We start from the raw sequence: 21,819 nt of genomic DNA on the forward strand, positions 1-21,819 counted from the left end.
GGGATATCTGGTCGGCATGGACGGGTTGGACTGAAGGGTCTGTTTCCATGCTGTACATCTCTATGACTCTATAACAGAAGTAGGCCATTTGACCCATCGAGTGTGCTCTGCATTTAATGAGATTATGGCTGATCTGATAATATTGAGCTCCACCTGTCTGCCTTTCCCCATAATCCCTGATTACTTTACTGATTAAGAACATGTTTGCCTCAGATCCCACAGATTGACTACCCTCTGAGGGAAGAAATTCCTCCTTATCTCTTTCATAACTGGGTAACCTTTTATTCTGAAGTTATGTCCTTTGGTCCTACACACCCTTACAAAGGGAAACAATATCTCAGCTATCATCCTGTCAAGCCTTCTAAGAATCTTCCATGTTTTAATAAGATGCTTCTCATTTATAATTGCTAAAGGGGTTATATGATGGCAAGACTATAATGCTACCACATGTGGGATTCTGCAGTGCAGCTGCTTTATTCAAAAAAAGGAAATTTTCTTTTTGGCAGTTGTTCAAGTTTTACTATTCTGTGAGATTTTTCTTTTTGAGCAGGAATGGCATCCAGAATTGCACTCAAGGCCTTGCACCTTCTCCAGACCAATCCAGTACTGACTCACCATTTGGACATATTATTGATATAATCAGCTCACTAAACAAGTGCTCACTGTGTTAGCCAGCACCTTTTGGTGTAGTCCTACTTTTTTCCCTCTGGTCTTAGTGTAAATGTAATGTCTGCACTGCTTCAAATCTTGGATGTGGCATTGTCCTGTGGTTTTCAGGTTTGCATTACAGCCTTCATTCTTTAAGGAAAAATCACCATTGATCACCATGTCATATTCTTGAGTTGTATTTCTTAAAACAGAAATAGCACTCCAAACATTCTTGAAAAATTTGAAAATCATCTTCAAATCCCAGAACCTCTTCTGCAATTTTAAGAGCCGTTTCTCTCACTTTTAATTTAATCAACCACAAGTCATCAAAATTAAACAAATTGCCTCACCTACATTTGATTTAAAGATATAGGACACTAACCTGCTGGGATTTTTGTACCCCCAAATGTATTCAAATCTGTCTAAACCAGTTCAAATCACGGACTTGAGCCCCCAAACTGTTACAACATGGGGTAAACTCTCCATGCTTAATTTAAAACCAGCAACACAGAAGAGATTTATCCCATGCAGTAATCTGTAAAGATTCAAGTGGCCAAGAATCATGTAAAGTAAAAATTAACAACTTTATTTCTTAAAGTACAACAGAGTAAAACTAACTGACAACTATTTACCATTCCTTATTCTAACCTATCTGTTACCTTCCCTTCTAAAGTACTAGTCCGATAAAACTCCCAATTAAGATTTACAAAACAACGTCTTATCTCAAAACCAGGCAGCTTTAGGTTCCTGTCTTTGGATCTTCCTGTGTCTTCTTTTCTCCTTGTTAGCAATTTCTAGTTACTGATTGAAAAGGTACTTTTAAGAGAGTTTTTTTTCAAGCAGTCTGTTACATGTTAGGACTTGGCAGCTCTCCTCTTAACTGTTCAATTTCCCCCCTGTCATCTACCCCAGAGCATCGGATTGTGCTGCTGGCTTTTAACATCGTCAATATATTCAATTCAAACTTAATTGGAAACTTTTTCGGGGTATAATTTAAACTAATTGGCCGAATTCGAATTTGGTTTTGCCTCCAGGCAACAAACAAATTGAGTTATTCGAGCCAGTGTTACATTGTTGCCTCATTGAGAACACTTGGTGCTGTGTCCGGTAGTTCTGCTGCTTTCAACTCTCTTAAAGGTACACCCACACCTTCATAACACAATGACCTGAAGTTGGAGTACTATTAGTTACTGACTTAACACACAAACATTAGGCCTGATTAATTCAGAAGTTGGCGACCCTTTAATGGTGAGATTACTGATTATTACTATGAAACAAGCACCTGAAAATTTAAGTTCAAAATTGTGGAACTCTGTTCTTTCTGAAGTTAGTTTCTGCTTGAGATGTGACAATTAAACTAAAATATTTTCTTTTACCTTTTCTGACTGCATCTTTTTCTTAGTCCCATACATCTTTCTGAGCTTTATTTCACTTTCTATGCATGATTTTAAATTTAATTGCTAAAAAAAAACTAATTTACGTTATGCTTTCAACATTTGGACATTCTGTGTCTCAATGAAGATCCTTCAGTCTGAGATGTTGAGGACTCTTGCTGTTTGTTCCCTACTCAGAGACATCTTTGATTGCCTGTAGATAATACAACACTCAATCAGATGCCACGTTAGATCAAATTCTCCCCAAATGTCTGAAGCTTTATAAGCACTTGTTGGCAAGATGTACAGCACTGGCCCTTCATCATTAACTACAAATTCCAAACCACTTCATATTGATTATCATTGAAAAGACTTTCAGACTTCATAGTAACAAAAGACCTGGAAGATATTGGAGCATATACTCCTGTTATTAAAGTTGTATAAAAAAGGGAAGAAAATGGGCAAAAGCAAGGAAAATGTTACGGAAATCTGTTAAAAGGTAAGCTTCAAAAAAACTCTCTTTAAAGAATTTAAACTGAGATAGCAAATGGATCCAGTGGCATCTACTTTATGAGACAGAAAGTTTCAATGTATTCTTTCCCATAACAAAAAATGAATTTAAAAAATAAATCACTATCAATTGCTAAAAACATGAAAGTAAGAATTCTGAAGTGAAAACATTTCCAAATCCGGAGTTGATTTACGTCTTAACTATGTACACAATAAACTGGAATGTAAGCAAGACCAAATAATCGTTAAGGCTATTATTATACGGAAAGATCACTTCAAACAGCAAATGTTGGCAACTCATCATCTCAGTGCAGCTAGATGGATCCAGGCTCATTTTGAATACATCCTTCAGAAAATATCAACCAGTCAAAGAATTAACTGAGTGCTTTGGATACAACACAAATGTAAAATCCCTCCAAACTTAAGCTCGACGATTCATGGCAATTGATACACAACTGTTACTCCCATCCTTTCAGGACTCACACTGGTACAGTAGTGAACAGAAGTTACAACCGCAACTGATTTTTTCATTGACTTTTCCATTGCAGACATCAGATTGAAGTGAATGATCGTTCCCTCAGCATTACATAGAAATTATTGAAGAAAGAGATGTATGTGCTACAGTAATAACTAATTGAGAACTTTTAGACAGGCTAACAACATGGCTTACTTAGGTTTGCTCGAAGCAACATATATCAGTGCACAGGGACTTGTCCACAGCTGGTAAAAGGAACATGTCCAGACATTACATCTTTTCAAATTAAATTGCAACGTGGAGGGCAATTGTTCCCTGGTGCATTCTTGACTAACTGGAGTTGACTTGCTATCTACCATGCACCTTTTATTCATGCAGTAAAATTGTTGCTCCCTTTGAACTTTGGTGTTCTTGCATCTATCTGATGAATGTAAGATTAAAACTTTCAACAGCAGTTTTTATAAAAAATGCTCAAGTTCTGTACTACCAAGGGATAAAATACACATATTGGTAATACAGAGTAAAATTAATCAGTCGAGTTATTTAATGCTTTTAAATTTGAACCTACGTTTCTTGAACAGTGTTTTGGAGCTTTGCTTGCAACTTGCTGATAGCAAAATCAGCCATGTTCCAAATTCTGATCACTGACTTATAGTAGAAGGTCAGAGTGAGTGCTAATCAGATGAGGACAGTTTCAGGCTGTGATGTCTTCCCTATTTGGATAGTTTGCTGAAACTCATGTTTCATTATAAATGCAGAAAGGTTACTGGAAAACAACTGGAATGCTATCAATTTCCCATTTTTTGGGAAATTAGTCCACAATATATTAATATCTATCTGTTCAATTCTGATTTTGTGTTTCACCTCCCATTCTCTGACAGCTTACCCTTGCCACGACATCTCAAAAAACTTATTAAGAACTATCAAAGCCACATTCTTATCTGCATCACAATCCATTGAAAGAATTCCATTCACTTGAATAATACAGAACAATTATAATTTCTAGCTTTAAAACAATTTTGTGTTATTCTGTTAATATAAAACAGAGTTTCCTCTGAGATCATGAGCAGGACTACATTATACTTTTCACTCATTCCTGGGTTGAGGGTGTTGCTGACTAGGCCAGCATTAATTGCCCAGACAGCAGTTAAGAGATAATCACATTGCTGTGGATCTGGAATCACATGTAGGCTAGACCAGCTAATAAAGATGGCAGTTTGCTTCCCTAAAGGGCATTAGTGAACCAAATGGGTTTTTACTGATAATTGATTCATGGCTATTCTGAGACTCTTAATTCCAGATTTTGATTGAGTTCACAGTCCACCATCTGCCATGGCAGGATCCGAATCTGGGTCCCTAGAACGTTACTTGCGTCTCTGGATTAATAGTCTACCAATAATACCATTAGACCACTGCCTCCCCAGTACATCTTCTGTACTGATTTTATAGCACTGAACAACAGGGTTCTGAGGAAAAGTCTCTGAACCTGAAACATTAACTCTGCTTTCTCTCCACAGATGCTGCCAGACCCACTGAGTTTGCACTACAATTTATATTTTTGTCTCATATTGAGTAGTTAGTCTTGTTGATACATTTGATTTCTTGTAGAACATAAAATAAAGGAAAACAATTTCTCTGTTCATTCCTTAACATTGCACATTATGCACTCATTACAGCATCAGGATCATTTTGGGCCATCACTGAAATAAAGTAGTTTACTTTGTTTCTTTGCATATGTTAGTCCTTACGCTTATCAACAGAGTAGCCTATTTAAGTAAATCTGAAATTAAAAGCACGTCTAATGATATTAGCATCTTTTATTTGCTAGGTAAGGTGAGACTAACATTAACACAACTGATTTGGAGGTGCTGGTGTTGGACAAAGTTAAAAATCACACAATACCAGGTTATAGTCCAACATGTCTACTTGGAAGCACTAGCTTTCTTGATGAAGGAGCAGTGCTCCAAAAGCTGGTGCTTCCAAATAAACCTGTTGGACTATAACCTGGTGTTGTGTGATTTTTAAAATTAAAACAACTACATGTGAAGTGGTAGTATAAATACTGACTGTGGGTGCTAACACTCTCTTTTAACCTGAGCTTGTTTACTCAATATCATTCAGTCTCAGTTGATTATACGTGGAATCGGATTTTCAAACAAAACTTGGATTGGTACTTGCCGAGATATAATTTTCAGAAAGATTTTGAGAAACATGGTCTAAGTCATAGAAGCAAGCATTGGTGTGTGTTAATTAAATGCAAATAGGTTTCCAACTGTTTTGAGTGTTGGCTCTGCAATGTGGAAAGCATGGTTGATTCGTCTAATCCAATGGTGCATTCATGGTAAAAGTAACTGTGTGGGTTAAACATCAACAAACTGTAAAATGCAATACTTCCTCTTCTGCCACTTGATTCCACAGATTTTTAAAAATATATTTTGGCATAAATTTTCTTCGCCACACAGCTCTACTTATGTAGTTTGTTAAATTTAGCAAATTTTGTATTTAAGTCAACTAAGATGAATTATTGCTAAGCGTAATGCTGTTCTCCCACATTATTCCCCTACTCATTATAAACATCCTTTCAGTTTTGAGTTTGCAGACATAAGTCACGCTTAAAAATCTATTTCCACTTCCAAAATTATACTGAGGGTCACTGGGAGAGCCACCTCGAATATCTCGCATAGGACTTCAACAGTTTCCTGTTCACTCCCATAATTGATACAGATAACCACGAACCTTTAACAATCATTGCAGCTGATTTTGCAACAACTGCAATATACTATCTGTTCCAAAATTGAAACCATAGGAACATCACAGAAAAATTCACTCCCTGTCGAATCGGAAATCTCTCTCCTGCTTACTGCAATGACAGACAAAATCTGACTGCCTTAGTTTTTCGTTGTTGGTTTGGAGTTTTCCTAGGTTCCGATCTCCTCGGGCTTTTGAGAGCTAACCAGCTGCGATTTTCCCGGAGGTAGCACAAGGTACTCTTTTCAATTAAGATGCAGACAGGAAAGCGCTGTCCATCATTGGTGGGGAAGGAGGGCCATTGTTGGAGCAATTACAATTGCTCCGGTATTACATGCAGGGCGATCAGTTGCCAACGAGGATTGCAGCATTGACCGGAAGTCACTGCTATGCAAGGACCTTGGAGGTCTGCACAAAAAAAAATGAAATTAGAGGGAATGCTGGGGGTAGTGTCCCTACCTCTAAGTCAAAGGTCCTAGGTTCAATTTGTCCACAAATTGCTGATAATCAACCATTCTACATTGCTAGCCCTGCAACTGACACTAGTCTTGGAAGAAGGAGTTTGTAGGGTAGCTGCTACAACCAAATTATGATGAAATCCGCACATTAATACTTTCTTAGAAGACTCGAATGCAGCTTCGATATCGCGAAGTATATCACCCCCATTTAGATACTCCTGAACCATTAAGTTAGCTTTCTCTTCAAATGTCTCTGATAGATTTGTAAGTTGTGATTTATTGTCTCTTGTACAAATTTACCCATTATGGTTTCTGTGTTTCACATGGAAAATAACAGCGTTCTATAAAACACACAACTATTTCCTCATGACTGTCATTGATCCGATTGCTGTACAACTTCTGAAAACCAAACATTGTTCAAAACTGCTCCTCTGTTGAAAGTTTTCCTCCACGCAGCTGCAAAAAAATCAGGCTGACAACAATATCCTGGTGTCAATTAGGGTTTTCACAAGTTTGTGCCCATTTCAAATTAACTGGGGCAATTCCCCCAGTATTTGAATAACCAGTGCACAACTTCCTGCAAACTGCCGGAAGTACAGCTTTTAATCTCCTCTTCAAAGAGCCTGTAAGGTTTTTGTGCATCATTGGGGCACAAAGACAAGATTGGGTGTGTTTTGAATCATTGTTTTAAAAAAAGGAACCGACTGCTCCTATTAACTATAAGTTAGCTTTATGTTTCTTTTTAATTTTTTTCCTTTATTCAATCACAGGATGAGGGCATTGATGGCCGGGTAACATTTATAGCTCACCCCTAATTGCCCAAAGGGCAGTTAGGAGTCAACCACATTGCTGTGGGTCTGCAGTCACACGTAAGCCATCATTAGACTCATTTTTTTTTAAAGTTCCAGATATTTATTGAGTTCAAATTCCACCATCTGCCATGGTGGGATTTGAACTCTGACCCCAAAACATTATCTGGATCTCTGGGTGAAGAGTTCAGCAATAATCCCATTAGGCCATTTTAAATAAATCACAACTGGTTAATCCCAGCAAGTTATTATCCTCCGCCAGTTGGTGTAAGTCATTTCCAGTAACTAGTAACTGAGAGGCTTCACAGCTACTGTCCCTGTCACCCTTGGCCTCCTGCAAAGTCAGTAAAGGAACCTGGAGAAAAGAAATTGGAGAACAGAAAATCTTGACAGAAGGGTCATCTCAGCTGACTCTGTGAAACTGTGATTCACAGATTTCTTCACTTCCCCCCTCCTCCTCCTCCTCCTCCATAAAACAAATGTTTGGTTTGGTATGTTTGTGTCTGTCTGCATTTATGTCTAGGCGTTAGAGAGGAGGTGAGAATTTCAATTAGTAAAACCATATGTTGATAGTTCATAGCTGCGTACTTTTGATTAGAATTTATATATTTCTAATGAATAATAGTTTTGGTGAAGTATAGGAACCTGGCCAATGTTTTCTGTTAACGTCAGACAGATAAATCAGGACTTTTAATGATTTAAATAAAGCATACACTTTGTGGTGATCCCTGGTTAGTGGAGGTTAAAAAGCAATTCATTTTTCTGAGTGGGTTCTAACAGGAGTGGGGAAAATTTTTATCTCACCCCTTTCTTTAAATAATGGCATTAAATGTGTCTTAGGATCAACTATGACCTTACAATTACAAACGTGTTAGAAACAAAATTGATAACTTTTCAGAAACAGAAACAGAAATTGCTGGAAAAGCTCAGCAGGTCTGGCAGCATCTGTTGAGAGAAATCAGAGTTAACCTTTCGGGTCAAGTGATCCTTCCTCAGAACTGAGGAGAACTTTTCCAGTAATTTCTGTTTTTGTTTCTGATTTACAGCATCCACTGTTCTTTCAGTTTTTAGATAACGTTTCAGGTGGTGCAGGATATACACTCAACATTAACTTGGTGTTTCTTTTTACAAATTGTCCGGCAGTGTGTCTCTGGCATTTTCCCATTTTATTGCTAAAAGTATTATCTGAAATCTCACCCGACATTGAAGGTGGGAGAATAAAGCACAGGAAGGGGAGTGCAGATAAATTTGAGGGTGACTATGGTGCCAAGGTTTCTGTGGTGGCCAGTTAGAATTCCAAGTGCTCATTTCTTCATTGGGGATATGCTAAAGCAAATATTGACGACTAAGATTCTGAATGATTAAAACATTTCATGATTAATTGACTAATTAAGTAAATGCAGAAGAAAAAACTTGTATCTGTAATGGCGACAATGCAATTATAGGATTTTAAAAACTCATCTGATTCACTAAAGTCCTTGAGGAAAGGTATCTACCATTCTAGTACAGTGCCTTTCCAAACTGATGTCAATGTGGTTGACTTTTAACTTGCCTCTGAAATGGCTGAGAAAGTCATTCAAACCACCAAAGTTATTTCAAACCACTGTGGAAAAGTTCAATCAGGACTGAGGGCATATCTACATTACAGACACTGGTGTGATTCAAAAAGCACTTCATTGCCACCTTCTCAAGGGCAATTAGGAATAGACAATAAATGTTGCCCATGCAAGTAACTCCTCCAGCCTATGAAATAACATTCCAAAGAACTCTTGGGGAGACGATGGCTTTGTGGTATTGCTGCTTGACTATCTAATCCAGAGATCCAAGTAATCTTCTGAGGAGCTGGGTTTGAATGCTACCCTGCCAGATGGCAGAATTTGAATTCAATACAAATCCGGAATTAAAAGTCCAATAATGACCATGGTGATTGTTAGACAAAAACCCCATCTGGTTCACTCATGTTCTTTACGATTGCAAATCTACCATCCTTACCCAGTCTCTCCTAGATGTGACTCCAGACCCACAGCAAGAGTCCCACAGAGGACTCTTAACTGTCCTCTGAGAAATTAAGGTTAGAAATGCGAGAAGCCCATATCCTGCTAATGAGGAAAATAAATCTTTCGAGTTTATTAGCCAACTCGATTTGACTGGCTTCGGACTTAGAGTCACAGAGCTATGACCTCCCAACTCTATACCCAATACGCTGACCAATAAAGGAAAGCATACTAAACACCTTCTTCACTATCCTATCCATCTACGACTCTACTTTCAAGGAACTATGAACCTGCACTCCAAGGTCCCTTTGTTCAGCAACACTCCTTAGGACCTTACCATTAAGTGTATAAGTCCTGCTAAGATTTGCTTTCCCAAAAAGCAACACCTCGCATTAATCTAAATTAGAATCCATCTGCTACTCCTCAGCCCATTGGCCCATCTGATCAAGATCCCCTTGTAATCTGAGGTAACCTTCTTCGCTGGTGGTGTGTGAATGGAATCAGCTGCCAGAGGAATTGGTGGAGGCTGGTACAACTGCGACATTTAAAAGGCATCTGGATGAGTATATGAATAGGAAGGATTTGGAGGGATATGGACCAGGTGCTGGCAAGTGGGAGTAGATTAGGTTGGGATATCTGGTTGGCATGGACAGGTTGGACCGAAGGGTCTGTTTCCATTTCTGAAAATAACATGCTGAATACAGGAAGGGACTGCTGTAGCTTAGCAAGATGAAAAATGTAATATTCCTCATGTTCTCACTGTTTATACAACAGCAATATTATTTCATCAAATCAAAGGTTGTGTTTCGTGGTAATATTGTTTAAGCATGTTATTGATGTAATGGTCAGTGGTATCCATTTACAAAAATATCATGTTATGATTTACCTGTGTTTTCATCACTATCTCAGTGCGATCAGGCACAAGGAGGTTTGATAGTGGAGAGAGTTCTTCTGAAGCAACACGCTGGAACTTCTGAGAAATTGTAAAAGGTACTTCATCCAAATAAGTTGAGGTTCCTCCTATTACGATAAAATAGGTCAGGTAAATTTAAGATTATGATCCTGTGCTATAGACAGATCTACCAGATATGCTCATGGTTTATTTCAGTTTCTGAAGCCATTATCACTATTTACAGACCCCGCTGACTACTAGTGGCGGCACGGTGGCTCAATTGTTCGATTCCAGCCTCGGGGGACTGTCTGTGTGGAATTTGCACATTCTCCCCGTGTCTGCGTGGGTTTCCTCCGGGTGCTCAGGTTTCCTCCCACAGTCCAAAGATGTGCAGGTCAGCTGAATTGGCCATGCTAAATTGCCTGTAGTGTTAGGTACATTAGTCAGAGGGAAATGGGTCTGGGTGGGTTACTCTTCGGAGGGTTAGTGTGGACTTGTTGGGCCAAAGGGCCTGTTTCCACACTGTAGGGAATCTAATCTAATCTAGATGTCAGATCTCAGAAATGAAACCTGGGTCTTACATTTTGTTTCTGTAAAACGTGATAGCCCATCATTGAGACATATTAACATGAGGCTACAGATTTTCTTGAACATTTTCTTTAATGGGACAGAAATGTATTACACCAAAGAAGAAATAAATAAAAAAAAAACCCGTGTTCGCAATATTGTAAAACAAAGTTTCCACTTGTTTCCTGACACTTACTGCTACAGAGACTCATTCAGAGAAATTTCATAACAGGAATTGAGAGTCTTTTCCTGTTTTGAATCAGAGCAGAATCCTTCAAAATATTTTAAGAAGGTAGCCTAGACCCTAACCTTCTCTTATTTTAAAGGTAAATGTAAAGTGTTTTTTCACGATGTAATGTGACTGGTCAGTCTGCTTGATGTTAAGCAAAACACAATTTATTTAAATACTGTAGTTAAAATAAAACCAATGAAAGTGGAATTTGGAATAACCTAACTCTATTGGAAAACTTAACAAAATAATAGATACAGTAACTATTACTAATTAACTGTTCCGATATAGTCAAGATTAGAGTGGTGCTGGAAATGCACAGCAGGTCAGGCAGTATCCAAGGAGCAGGAAAATCGATGTTTTGGGCAAAAGCCCTTCATCAGGAATGAAGGGTTTTCAGCCTTTTGCCCGAAACGTCGATTTTCCTGCTCCTCGGATGCTGCCTGACCTGCTGTGCTTTTCCAGCACCACTCTAATCTTGACTCTAATCTCCAGCATCTGCAGTGCCCACTCCTGCCTGTTCCAATATAGTAACATCCCATAAACACACCCCTTGACAAAAAAGAAAAATTCAGACACAGATTCTCAGGTGCAGTTCTCCAATCGAGGAGGAAAAAACATCAAGAGAAAATTCAGAGAGAATAGCAGCTAGGAAACATTTACTGAAGCTTCCGACTCTTTTGAGACCCCAATAACTTCTGCCCGAAGCTAAATCTAAAACTAAAAAAAAGTGGAAAGCCTGATCTGTCAGAGCTGGCCACTCCCAGGCTGCTTCTATTGTTCTAACATTAAAAAAAAGCCCAAGGCCTAACAAGACGTTTATTCAAGTGGCCTTCAGTAGGTGGCTCAACACATCTGCCTTACAACCTCTCTTCAAACAAAAATGACAAAATATCTTCTTGAAAGCCACAATGTCACAAAGTTAGTCCTTTTTTTTTGTATAAAAGCTGTTCCTTGGGTCAAGGAGACTCTGTCCTTAATTTTTTCAGGGGGACAATAAACCGGGTTGTGCTCTGAAAAGTCTGGTTTGGTACAGAGATGAAAAGGATTTTGAAATGCTTTTTGTTTATATGTAAACATTTGAGACTTCAGGCCAAAGTGGTCTTTAGAAGTGACCTGTAAAATGAGAGGGGAATGGTCAGCTCTCTAGCTAGCTGAGCTGAGCAGTTTTAGTTCAGTCTTGAACTGGGAAGTTCAACAGGGAGCTGAGTGGAAACTCTCTCTCTTTTCTGCCTTTCAACTTTAACCTGTAAGCATGTCTTCCATTTATACTGGGTTTTAAAGTGAGGTTGTGTATATTCGGAACAGCATAATTAAGTCTGGTTGGATAGGATGAGTTCTATAGGGGTTGTTCATTCTGTTCTTTATGTTTCATTGTGTAACTTTGTGCATAAATTTTTGTCTGTTTTAAAATCTAGCCGTCAACCTAGCTATCTTACTCTGGGTAATTTTCACTGTATACTGAATGAAATAAATTGCAACGTTATAGTCTGGGGCTGCCTGCTTCAGAATATTTTGAGTGGTCTGGCCTAGTCTTTAACAACAGCATTGTCACATTCCAAATTTGTCAATGTGAGTTTTTCTACAACTCACAGTCTAAGCTTTCTCAGTTCTAATAACCTCCATTTCTCTAATCAAACTCTCCTGATTTGAATCTTTCATAAATAATCTTTCTGCTGAGGTGATCGTGTTTTCCCTGCTCTGTCATATATTCCTTGAAGGAAATGAAATGAAATAAGTCTTCTCAGAATTGCCCTAAAAACCTTCATCTCTGGTTTTTTGAAACTATAATCAATCCCTAATTATTCTGAACTGAAAGCAAGCTAATGGCCTTCCATATTTCCTCTGCTTGTTGTAACTCCCACAAAATATAAACATCTTACATCATTAACAAACCAGGAATTCACAGTCACCTGTTCTCTGACACATACTGGGTTAGGTCATTGTTCCTGAAGAAATCTCTGACTTTTTTAAAAATTAAATAGCCATTCACAAAAGTAACCATATTCCATATGTCACTATTTCAGAATTCAAACCCTAAAAATGATACTAATATGTTAATAACCACACGCATTTCATCAGATCAAGCATGACAGTGGTCATGATGGTAGTAAAGATTGACTATCAATGTTCAGTTTTCATCAGCTGATCTTAATACTCTGAGACCATTCATGGACTAAAATTGTTTTTTAAACAAGAACAAATACTGACCTAAAATAGTTGTAATGTAGTCACCTGACCAAATATTGCGGCAAGTCCATGGAGACCCATGTGGAATATAAACAGTCTGCACTGGTAATAACATTTTATCTCAAGATATCAAAACTAGGCAAAGCAACTGGGTTACCATCAAGAAATTCACATCTCCTATTTTAATTCACATTTGTCTGCTAAGTTCACATATCAGGAGGTGAATGGATCACCTCACAGTTAGCCAGCTTGGAAAGATAGTGAAGTCAGACTTGGGAATATAGAAAAAAAACTGCTTTCGAGCAGCTGAGAGATGGAATGATGGACTCATGAAACAACAGAACCTGGAAAGTTCTCATTCTCTCTCATTCATGGTATCCCTTGACCACTCCAAAGGTTACATCTAGTGCAAAAGCAACTTGTGAACACAATGATTCACCCAGAACTGACCAAGAGGGGTTTAACAAGAGAGGGGCCAACCTACCCCTCCTCACTGCGTAAAACTATTTTGAAATAGCATTAATTTGATCATCCTTATTCAAACAACTTGCCATATTTAACAAGTATGTCAGCTCCCAAATATAGCCAAGGAAAAATACTGATGTTAAGTATAATGCTAGCACGAGTCACGGCTGACATTCTCACCTCACTCAAAAACTTTAGAATTCAAGCTCTGCTCTAAGACTTGATTTAGAGTGCTACTTCCAGTACCCAAGTGCACAAGCTAACTGCACATTGCAATCCAGACCCGAGTCTATTGTGAAATTTGGACCCTGACCTGCCAATTCAGGCAGATTTAAAAAATCCAAAAGTATTATTTGAAGATGATCAGGAGAGTTTTTTTTTGGAGAGCTGTCAACACTTTTCCTTCTGACAACACCAAAGTGATGAGGTGCTTACTAATCTTGCATACTACTTGTGGGACCTTGTTGTCTGTAGATTGACTGTTACACATACTTATAAACAACATTTAAAAAGGCATTCATTGGTCATAAAGCAGTTTTGAATGACCTCAGGATAAAAGCCACCCTATAAATGCAAAATTTACCTTTCTTAAAGAGTCCAGAAATGAGTGATTATATTTCTTAAAATAGAAATGAAAAAGAAATGCTAGCTGTACAAAGATTACTAAAATGTGGTAGCAGACATTAGCTATTTGCTAAAACAGGTTACAGGCCCACAGATATTTACAGTGCAGAATGAAGTCATTCTGTCCTTTTAGGGTAATCACTCCCCCCATTTGTCTCCAGGTTCCATGAATCTGGTAGGAATTTTCAATGGTGCCAGCAGCCAAAAGAATTTTAACTCTTTAAATGTATTTTCATAATAAAATGTATGAAGTGTCAGTCAAGCCAGGTGGTGAGAAATGTCTTTCTCTTTTTAACCACATTGCCAAGAAAGTCCATCAAGCAGTTAACATGATATCTCCCTATTAAGTACATTTCTTTCTTTCTGCAGTAGTTGACATTTTGTTTGAAATTCGTTTTGGATCGTTCCATCAAATAGCCTTGTATCAGCACAGCTTGTTCCACTTTGGCATTAAAATTCTTCGGCTGTTTTCTTGAATGGAAGCCCATTGGCTATTTTCAAGATGATAAGCAGTGCTCAAGGCCAGCTAATAATGTGTAATTCCTGCTTTCTGAAGTTGAGAACACTAAATAGAGGACAAAGCGGCCAGTCATTATGCAGGAGATCTCATAACTGACTAAGTTCATCTGCATTCAATATTACACCTTTGTCAATAAATCTGTCCCCTCTCCTCTCAATGAGTGAAAGAATCCAAAATTTGTTATACTAAACACGTCACAATGTAACCACACTCATTTAACAAGTTGCTCTGCTCTCCGGTTAAACAATTAATACAATACAATGCAGCAAAGGAACAGGCCCAAAGGCTCAATAAGCCCATGCTGATTCCTAATCCTTATTAAAACCTGCTGCTTATTGCTGATACACTGTTTCTATCCTTCTTTACGCCTCCCATTCATGTGTCTATCTAGATAAATGTTAAACGTTGCGAATGTGTCTGCTTCCACCACTTCCATTGGCAATGCGTTCTCAGCATACACCACCCTCTGTCTGACATACTTACCCTGCACTTCTCCCCTAAACTTTCCCCCTCTCACACTGAACCTGGGACCTCTTTGTAGTTCACCCACCCTGGGAAAAAGCTTCTGACTATCTGCCCTATCGATGCCTTGCTTAATTTTATAGATCTTGATCAGGTTGCCCCTCAGCCCCCATCTTTCCAGTGAAAACAATCAGAGTTTATCCAACCTCTCCTCATAACTAAACCCTCCAGATCAGGAAACATCCTGGTAAAATTTCTCTGCACCTTCTCCAAAGCATCCGCATCAGAACTGCATGCAATATTCCACATGTGGCCTAGTGAACATCTTATACAGCTGTAACATAACTTGCCAACTTTTATATTCAATGCCACAGCCAATGAAGGCAAACTCGCAGTATGCCTTCTTGACCAGCTTATCCGCCTGTGTTGCCAACTACAGAGTTCTGTGGACCTGTACGCCCAGATCCCTCAGTATGTTAATGCCCCTAAAGGTTCTGCCATTTATTGTGTAATCCACACATGAACTTGATCTTCCAAAATGCATCATCTTGCATTTGTCCGATTAAACTCCAGCTGCCATTTCTCTGACCAAATCTGCAATCTATCTATATCCTGCTGTATCCTTTGATAATTCTCCTATCTGCAACTCTACTAATTTTGGTGTCATCCACACTTACTAATCAGACCACCTACATTTCCTTCCAGATCATTTATGTAAGTTACAAACAACAACGGTCCTAGCACTGATCTCTATGTAACACCATTAGTTACTGATCTCCATTCCAAAAAGTATCCTTCCACTGCTACTCTCTATCTTCGATGGGCAAGCCAGTTTTGTCTCCATCAATTCAGCTAACCCTGGATCCCATGAAACTCTACCTTCTATACCATCCTGCCATGAGGTCTGTTATTGAATTCCTTACCAGAATCCATTGGAGACAACATCCACTGCTCTTCTTTCATCAATCATTCTTGTCACCTCCTCAAAAAACTCATTCAAGTTGGTGAGACATGACTGTCCCTGTACAAACCCCATGCTGCCTGTAACTAACAAGTCCATTCGCTTCTAAATCGAATAAATCCTGTCTCTCATTAGCTTCTCCACAACTTTCCTACCACTGACATCAGGCTCACCACCCTGTAATTACTCGGATTATCTCTGTTTCCATTCTTAAACAAAGGAACAACATTGACCATTCTCCAATCCTCTGGAACCTCACCTGAGCCAAAGAGGATGCAAAGATTTCTGTCAAAGCCCAATTTATTTCCTACCTTGCCTCCTACAATATCCTGGGATAGATCCTGTCTTGCCCAGTGGACCTGTCTACCCTAATATATTTCAAGACACCAAACACTTCCTTCTTCTTTATGTTGACCTACCAGAGAGTATTCACACACCTTACCCTTTCCTCAGCATTTTGATTTGATTTGATTTATTGTTGTCACATGGACCTAAGTACAGTGAAAGGTTGTGTTTTGCATGCACTACAGGCAGATCATAACATACAAGGACTTACAGATCATAGGCTGTTTAGAAAGAGTGAGGTATACAAGGTTACAGCTGTCCAGCGAGTGAACAAAGCAAGATCAATATTAGATTTGAAATTAGTGGGATCTATTCAGCAGTCTAATAACAGCGAGGAAGAAGCTGTTCTTGAATTTGTTGGTATTTGTGTTCAAGCATCTACGTGATGGAAGATGTTGGAAGAGAGTATTGCTAGGGTGGGAGGGGTCTTTGACAATGTTGACAGCCTTTCTGTGGCAACGAGAACTGTAAATGGAGTCCATGGAGCTTGGTGTCTATGACGGTCTGGGCTGTGCACACAACTTTCTGTAGTTTCTTACGGTCCTTGTCAGACCAATTGCCATGCCAAGCTGTTATGCACCCAGATAGAATACTTTTTATGGTGCATCTGTAAAAGTCGGTGAGGGTCCTTATGGACATGCTGAATTTCCAAAGCCTCCTGAGGAAGAAGAGGCTTCTTGCCTTCTTGACCTTTACATCTACATGGGAGGTCCAGGGCAGATTGTTGGTTAATATCACTCCTAAGAACTTGAACTCTCGACCCTCTCCACTTCAACCATCCCTCACCTCCCTCACATTGGTGAATACCAATGTAAAATAGTCATTAAGGATCTCGCCCACTTCCTCTGGTTCCACACATAACCTTCCTCCTTTATCATGGAGTGGGCCTACTCTTTAATTAGCTGCCATCTTGCTCCTAATATATGTATAAACAAGTTATGTACTTGAGATTTGTTATTTTAAGGTAACAAACTTTTGTTTCAAATCCGCACTATCCTGCAATCTTCCGGTTCTCCACTTTAAACTGGTTGTTGATTTGAGCCAGATTAATGTTTCAGTGGTGATTCCCAGTGAAACAGGGTTTTGATAATAATTGATAAAAACATTTATTCATCTGCAACAACATAAAACCTATGACATTATGTTGTATTATTAGTCTAATTTTCTTAGTGCCCTTTGTTCACTTTCAATGGGAAGCAAATTGTTCCAATTTTGTTTCCATTTATTTCAGACTCTGCAGCTGGCTATTTATCTAAATGGATGCCATGTGTTGAAGTTTTGAAAAAAGATTTGTTTGTGGGATGTCAGCATGACTGGCAAGGTCAGCATTTATTGCCCATCCATCATTGCCCAAAGAGTAACTAAGCATCAACCCCATTGTTGTATGGCTGGAGTCATGTGTAGGCCAGTTTAGATAAAGACTAGCAGACTTCCTTTCCTAAAGTAAACCAAATGGGTGATGTCGGCATGAATTTGCCCCATTGCATTTTGAAATATTAGGTTTGGCACAGCAATTGCCTGCCATTTAAATAATGAAGTTGTGGTAGCATTGATCTCAATAATTATTCAATCAGGACCACCATTTTCAATTTTTGGATAAAGTTTGACTTTAAATATTTAAGCATAATATTTGTATAGCTAGTTTGGAATGTCCTAAGTGCACATTTCCAGTGTTCCAGAGTAACACAATTTACTGGGTTTTAATTTATTTACTATCCTTTGTTTCTTGTTAAATATTCCTGATAATGATTCAAGAAATGGTCGTTTTTGAGTTAACTGGTGAAATATTGAGATTCAAATGTGAAAATAATGTAAAAATAAATGATTGGTATTTCTATAACACCAAATCACACCTGAAGATGCACTTAAGCATCAAACACTGACGAGTCAGAATACAGAAAGGAGACAGAGGGCTTGGAGACGTGGTTCAATGATTGTAACCTCTTTTTCAATGCTGGCAAAACTAAAGAACTGATCATTGACTTCAGAAAGAAAGGAGGAGAATATGCCCCATCTACATCAACAGAGTGGAGGTTGAGAGAGTTGAGCGTGTCACATTCCTAGGAGCGTTGATAACTGACAATCTGTCCTGGACTTCCCACATAGATGCAACTGTCAAGAAGGCACAACAATGCATCTTCTTCCTCAGCTGGCTCAGGGGATTTGGTATGTCCATAAGGGCTCTCACCAACTTTAACAAATGCACCATAGAAAGCATACTGTCTGGGTGCATAACCGCCTGGTATGGCAAATGCTCTGCCCAGGACTGTAAGAAACTACAAAAGGTGGTATGCACAGCCCAGATCATCATGGAAGCCATCCTCCCATCCATGGACTCCATTTTCATGTCTCGTTGCTGTGGAAAGGCTGCTAACATCATCAATGATTCATCCTACCATGGTAATGCTCTCCTACAACCTCTTTCATCAGGCAGAAGATATAGAAACTTGAATACACACACCAGCAGGTTCAGGAACAGCTTCTTCCTTGCCATTATTAGACTGATGAATGGACTCTCTAACTTTAAATAATGCTGATCTTGTTAATGTTGATCTTGCTTCGTTCATGTCCTGTGTGGTAACCTATATGCTTTACTCTGTCCAAGTATTTGTTTTCACCTTATGATCTGGAAGTCCTTGCTTATTATGATCTGCCTGTACTGCTCACAAACAAAGCTTTTCAATGTAATTAGGTACACATGACAATAAATCAAATCAAATCAAATTTAGCCAATAGCTATTGCATTGATGTGACCCTGATAATGCAGCTCGGCTTTAAATAATTCTGAACTTACACCTTGATTTCTCAAGTAATCTTTTCAAGTGTTTCAGGTGAAATCAAGTGCCACAGACAGTTTGGGAATGTTTGGAACATATTAGGAGTCATCATTTCTGCAGACTTGGTCATTCATTCAAAGGCATAATTTGCACTACCATCACAGATAGTTGATGGGTTCCCAACACTGGAAAACTAATCTGAGGCCCTCCAACTCAGAGGAAGCTGTCACCATTAAAGCAGTTAAGCAAGAGAGAATGGCCCTTAATCACAACACTTTTAAAGCTATTGAAATTACAAATGACTACAAATACCAGAACATCATTGTGGATCAGGAACCCCATCAGAGGGTGGCCTGAGCCACCACAGTACCAGTTTGTAAAGCAGGAAGGCACCCTTCCTTCAGCCAGTGTTCAGCACTGCTGGGGACACCAGTGCAGGAAAGACACCTTCAACTGTGACCCACCTCTGCAGGTAGGTGCTTCTCCCCTGGTGGTTTCTCTGTCCACTCCCAATGTGCTTTGAAAATCCCCACTCTAGTTGTCATAGCCATACAGCTCCACAATGCCACTCTGAAGTTAATTTGGGACTTCACTCCAAGCTCTGAGTTCAAGTCCCACTTGTCCTGTGGGTCAACATGATCATGTTGATAAAAATAATGACTGTGATCACATGACTAATCGATAAGACAACTGACTTGCATGCAGATTGGGGAGCTATCTGAAGATTGCAGGATCAAGTACTGCTGCGATCTTATCGGAAGGATTCTTGTGGGGCAGTGATAATATCCCTACATCTGAGCTAAAAGGTCTAGTTTCAAGTCCTACCTGCTCAAGACATGTGCCATAACATCTCTGAACAGGTTGATTATAAAAATATCTACAACTAAAAAAATGTTAACACAAACCTGGAAACATTCTCTACCAATGCTGAACTTACAGCCTGAACGCATAAGTAATATCTTTAAATGTTTCAGATGCAGTCAGGTGCAGCAAACAGTTTATTCCCAAATCAGGAAGATTTGACATTTCCCTCAAATTCCAATAACTGGTAGCATTGAGGTACCTACTAGTCAAGACACCGGACCTTATTATTTAAGCCTTGGAACTGCGTTGTCAATCGGACCAATCTACACAGTATTTCCTCCAAGAAGTTTAGGGTGAGAGGGCAAAGATTTGAAAAGGACCTAAGGGGCAACTTTTCATGCATTTCTGATTTTTATTGACTGGTGAAGCATGGTTGGTTGGGTCCAGTTTGGGAGAGGTGGTGAAGGAAGTTGCAAATTGTCCCAAGATATCCTCCCATTAGAGTGAGCATGTTAGGCCTGTACAAAACTTTGCTGAGGTAACAGTTGGACTACGGAGTGCCATTTCTGATTTTTATTGCCCCCTATCACCCTAAACCATCAAAGAATCAGTCCAACTCAGCTTTGACTATAATCACTATCTCTGCCTCCTGCTCTCCAGGAAGAGAATTCCAAGGTCTACTGAGGGAATTCCTCCTCATCACACTGTTAAATGGGAGACTCCTGTGTTTACATTCTCCCACAGTGGTTGGGGTATCCATTAGAGATATACTGTGTGAGACCGATAGACCTTGTGGCTCCGAGGTCCAGATGGTGACTATTTCATTTAAAAGTAAGAGATTGGCGCTGAGCAAGTCCAACCGCAAATATTACAGCAAGGAAGAATGACCGATACATTTTAATTGCTAGGACAGCTCACATTTCCTTACCATCCACTTACCCAAACTGCTGTAAACCTCATTCTCCGGGCTGCCCATTGTTACAATTCAAACAGCCTGATAACGAAGAAAACAATGGGGTGTACAGATGTAACCCTGTTGGTGCTGCACTCTGCCTCTGGCAAATGGGCTGGAATATGTTAAAAATAGAAAGTGCATATGTGCATAGTTTCTTTCATCAGTCTGTTAATTGTATTTCAGGTTTACTTCAGATTATACTTCAGCCGGATACACACATGGGTGCTTCCAACAATACCATCCTCCTTGATGGAGCTTATGTTTGTAATTAAACTGCTGGGAGTGCAGGTTGAACACAGGTTAATCTCCAGAAAGATTATCCCAATTGAACTTGTCACTTCAACGTGCGTAGATGCTCAGTAAACAGATTTGCCTGGCGTGACCATGTTACTACAGATGTGCAAGAGACAAACAAGAAATTACATATTGAAGCTTAGATCTAGTGTTTGTGACAAGTCCCACTCAATGCATTAAGTCTCCCCTCTCCACTCCCAACCTCCTAAAACAAAACTGACCTTGGTGCACACAAACAACTCATTTGCACAGGTGAATGTTTATTCCAGGGATACAGATTTCAGGTAAATGAGCAACTGTTGCCTCAATTATTATACATGTTTTTTTAAAAGTCTACAAGAAAGGTCCCATTTTGCAATATTTCCATGCAATGTTAAAATAGTTCCCCTCACCAAATGTTGTCTTAATGCCAATATGTTGATTGTGTTTATAGGGTGTTTATCAATATTTGCCTTACTGATCAGTAATTATGGATTATGTTGAGGTGGAAACACCTTAAAAAATACCAAAGTATCTGCTTGGCAAATTAGATATTAGAAACATGTCCAACTTCAATAAGGATGAGTGATGCAGACAGTAAGGAAATGGCTGAGTGGATGAGAAAAACTCCAGTCTAGATAGGCTTGAGGGAGATTGCCATTATTTTGTACTTTATGATTTCTTAATAATATTTTATGACTTCTTAATAATATTTATTACTGTTAGTTGGGGAGGAGAGA

The 21,819-nt window shown here is 39.0% G+C and overlaps 1 protein-coding gene across 2 annotated transcripts in view; it reads right to left on the reverse strand.

Moving 5' to 3' along the window:
- ubap1lb (ubiquitin associated protein 1-like b) overlaps window positions 1-21,035 on the reverse strand; it is a 44,057-nt gene extending 23,022 nt beyond the window's left edge. Inside the window, exons 1-2 of one of the 2 annotated variants that reach the window (XM_043677331.1) lie at window positions 20,791-21,035; window positions 9,902-10,035 (exon numbers count right to left, since the gene is read on the reverse strand). In XM_043677331.1, coding sequence (XP_043533266.1) covers window positions 9,902-10,035; window positions 20,791-20,827 — 171 coding nt within the window. In that variant the 5' untranslated portion in view covers window positions 20,828-21,035. The remainder of the gene's footprint in view (window positions 1-9,901; window positions 10,036-20,790) is intronic. The other variant, XM_043677332.1, reaches the window with a different exon arrangement.
- Window positions 21,036-21,819: the final 784 nt, after the last annotated feature.

This window comes from Chiloscyllium plagiosum, chromosome 36, assembly GCF_004010195.1.
Source record: "Chiloscyllium plagiosum isolate BGI_BamShark_2017 chromosome 36, ASM401019v2, whole genome shotgun sequence".
Lineage (NCBI taxonomy): Eukaryota > Metazoa > Chordata > Chondrichthyes > Orectolobiformes > Hemiscylliidae > Chiloscyllium > Chiloscyllium plagiosum.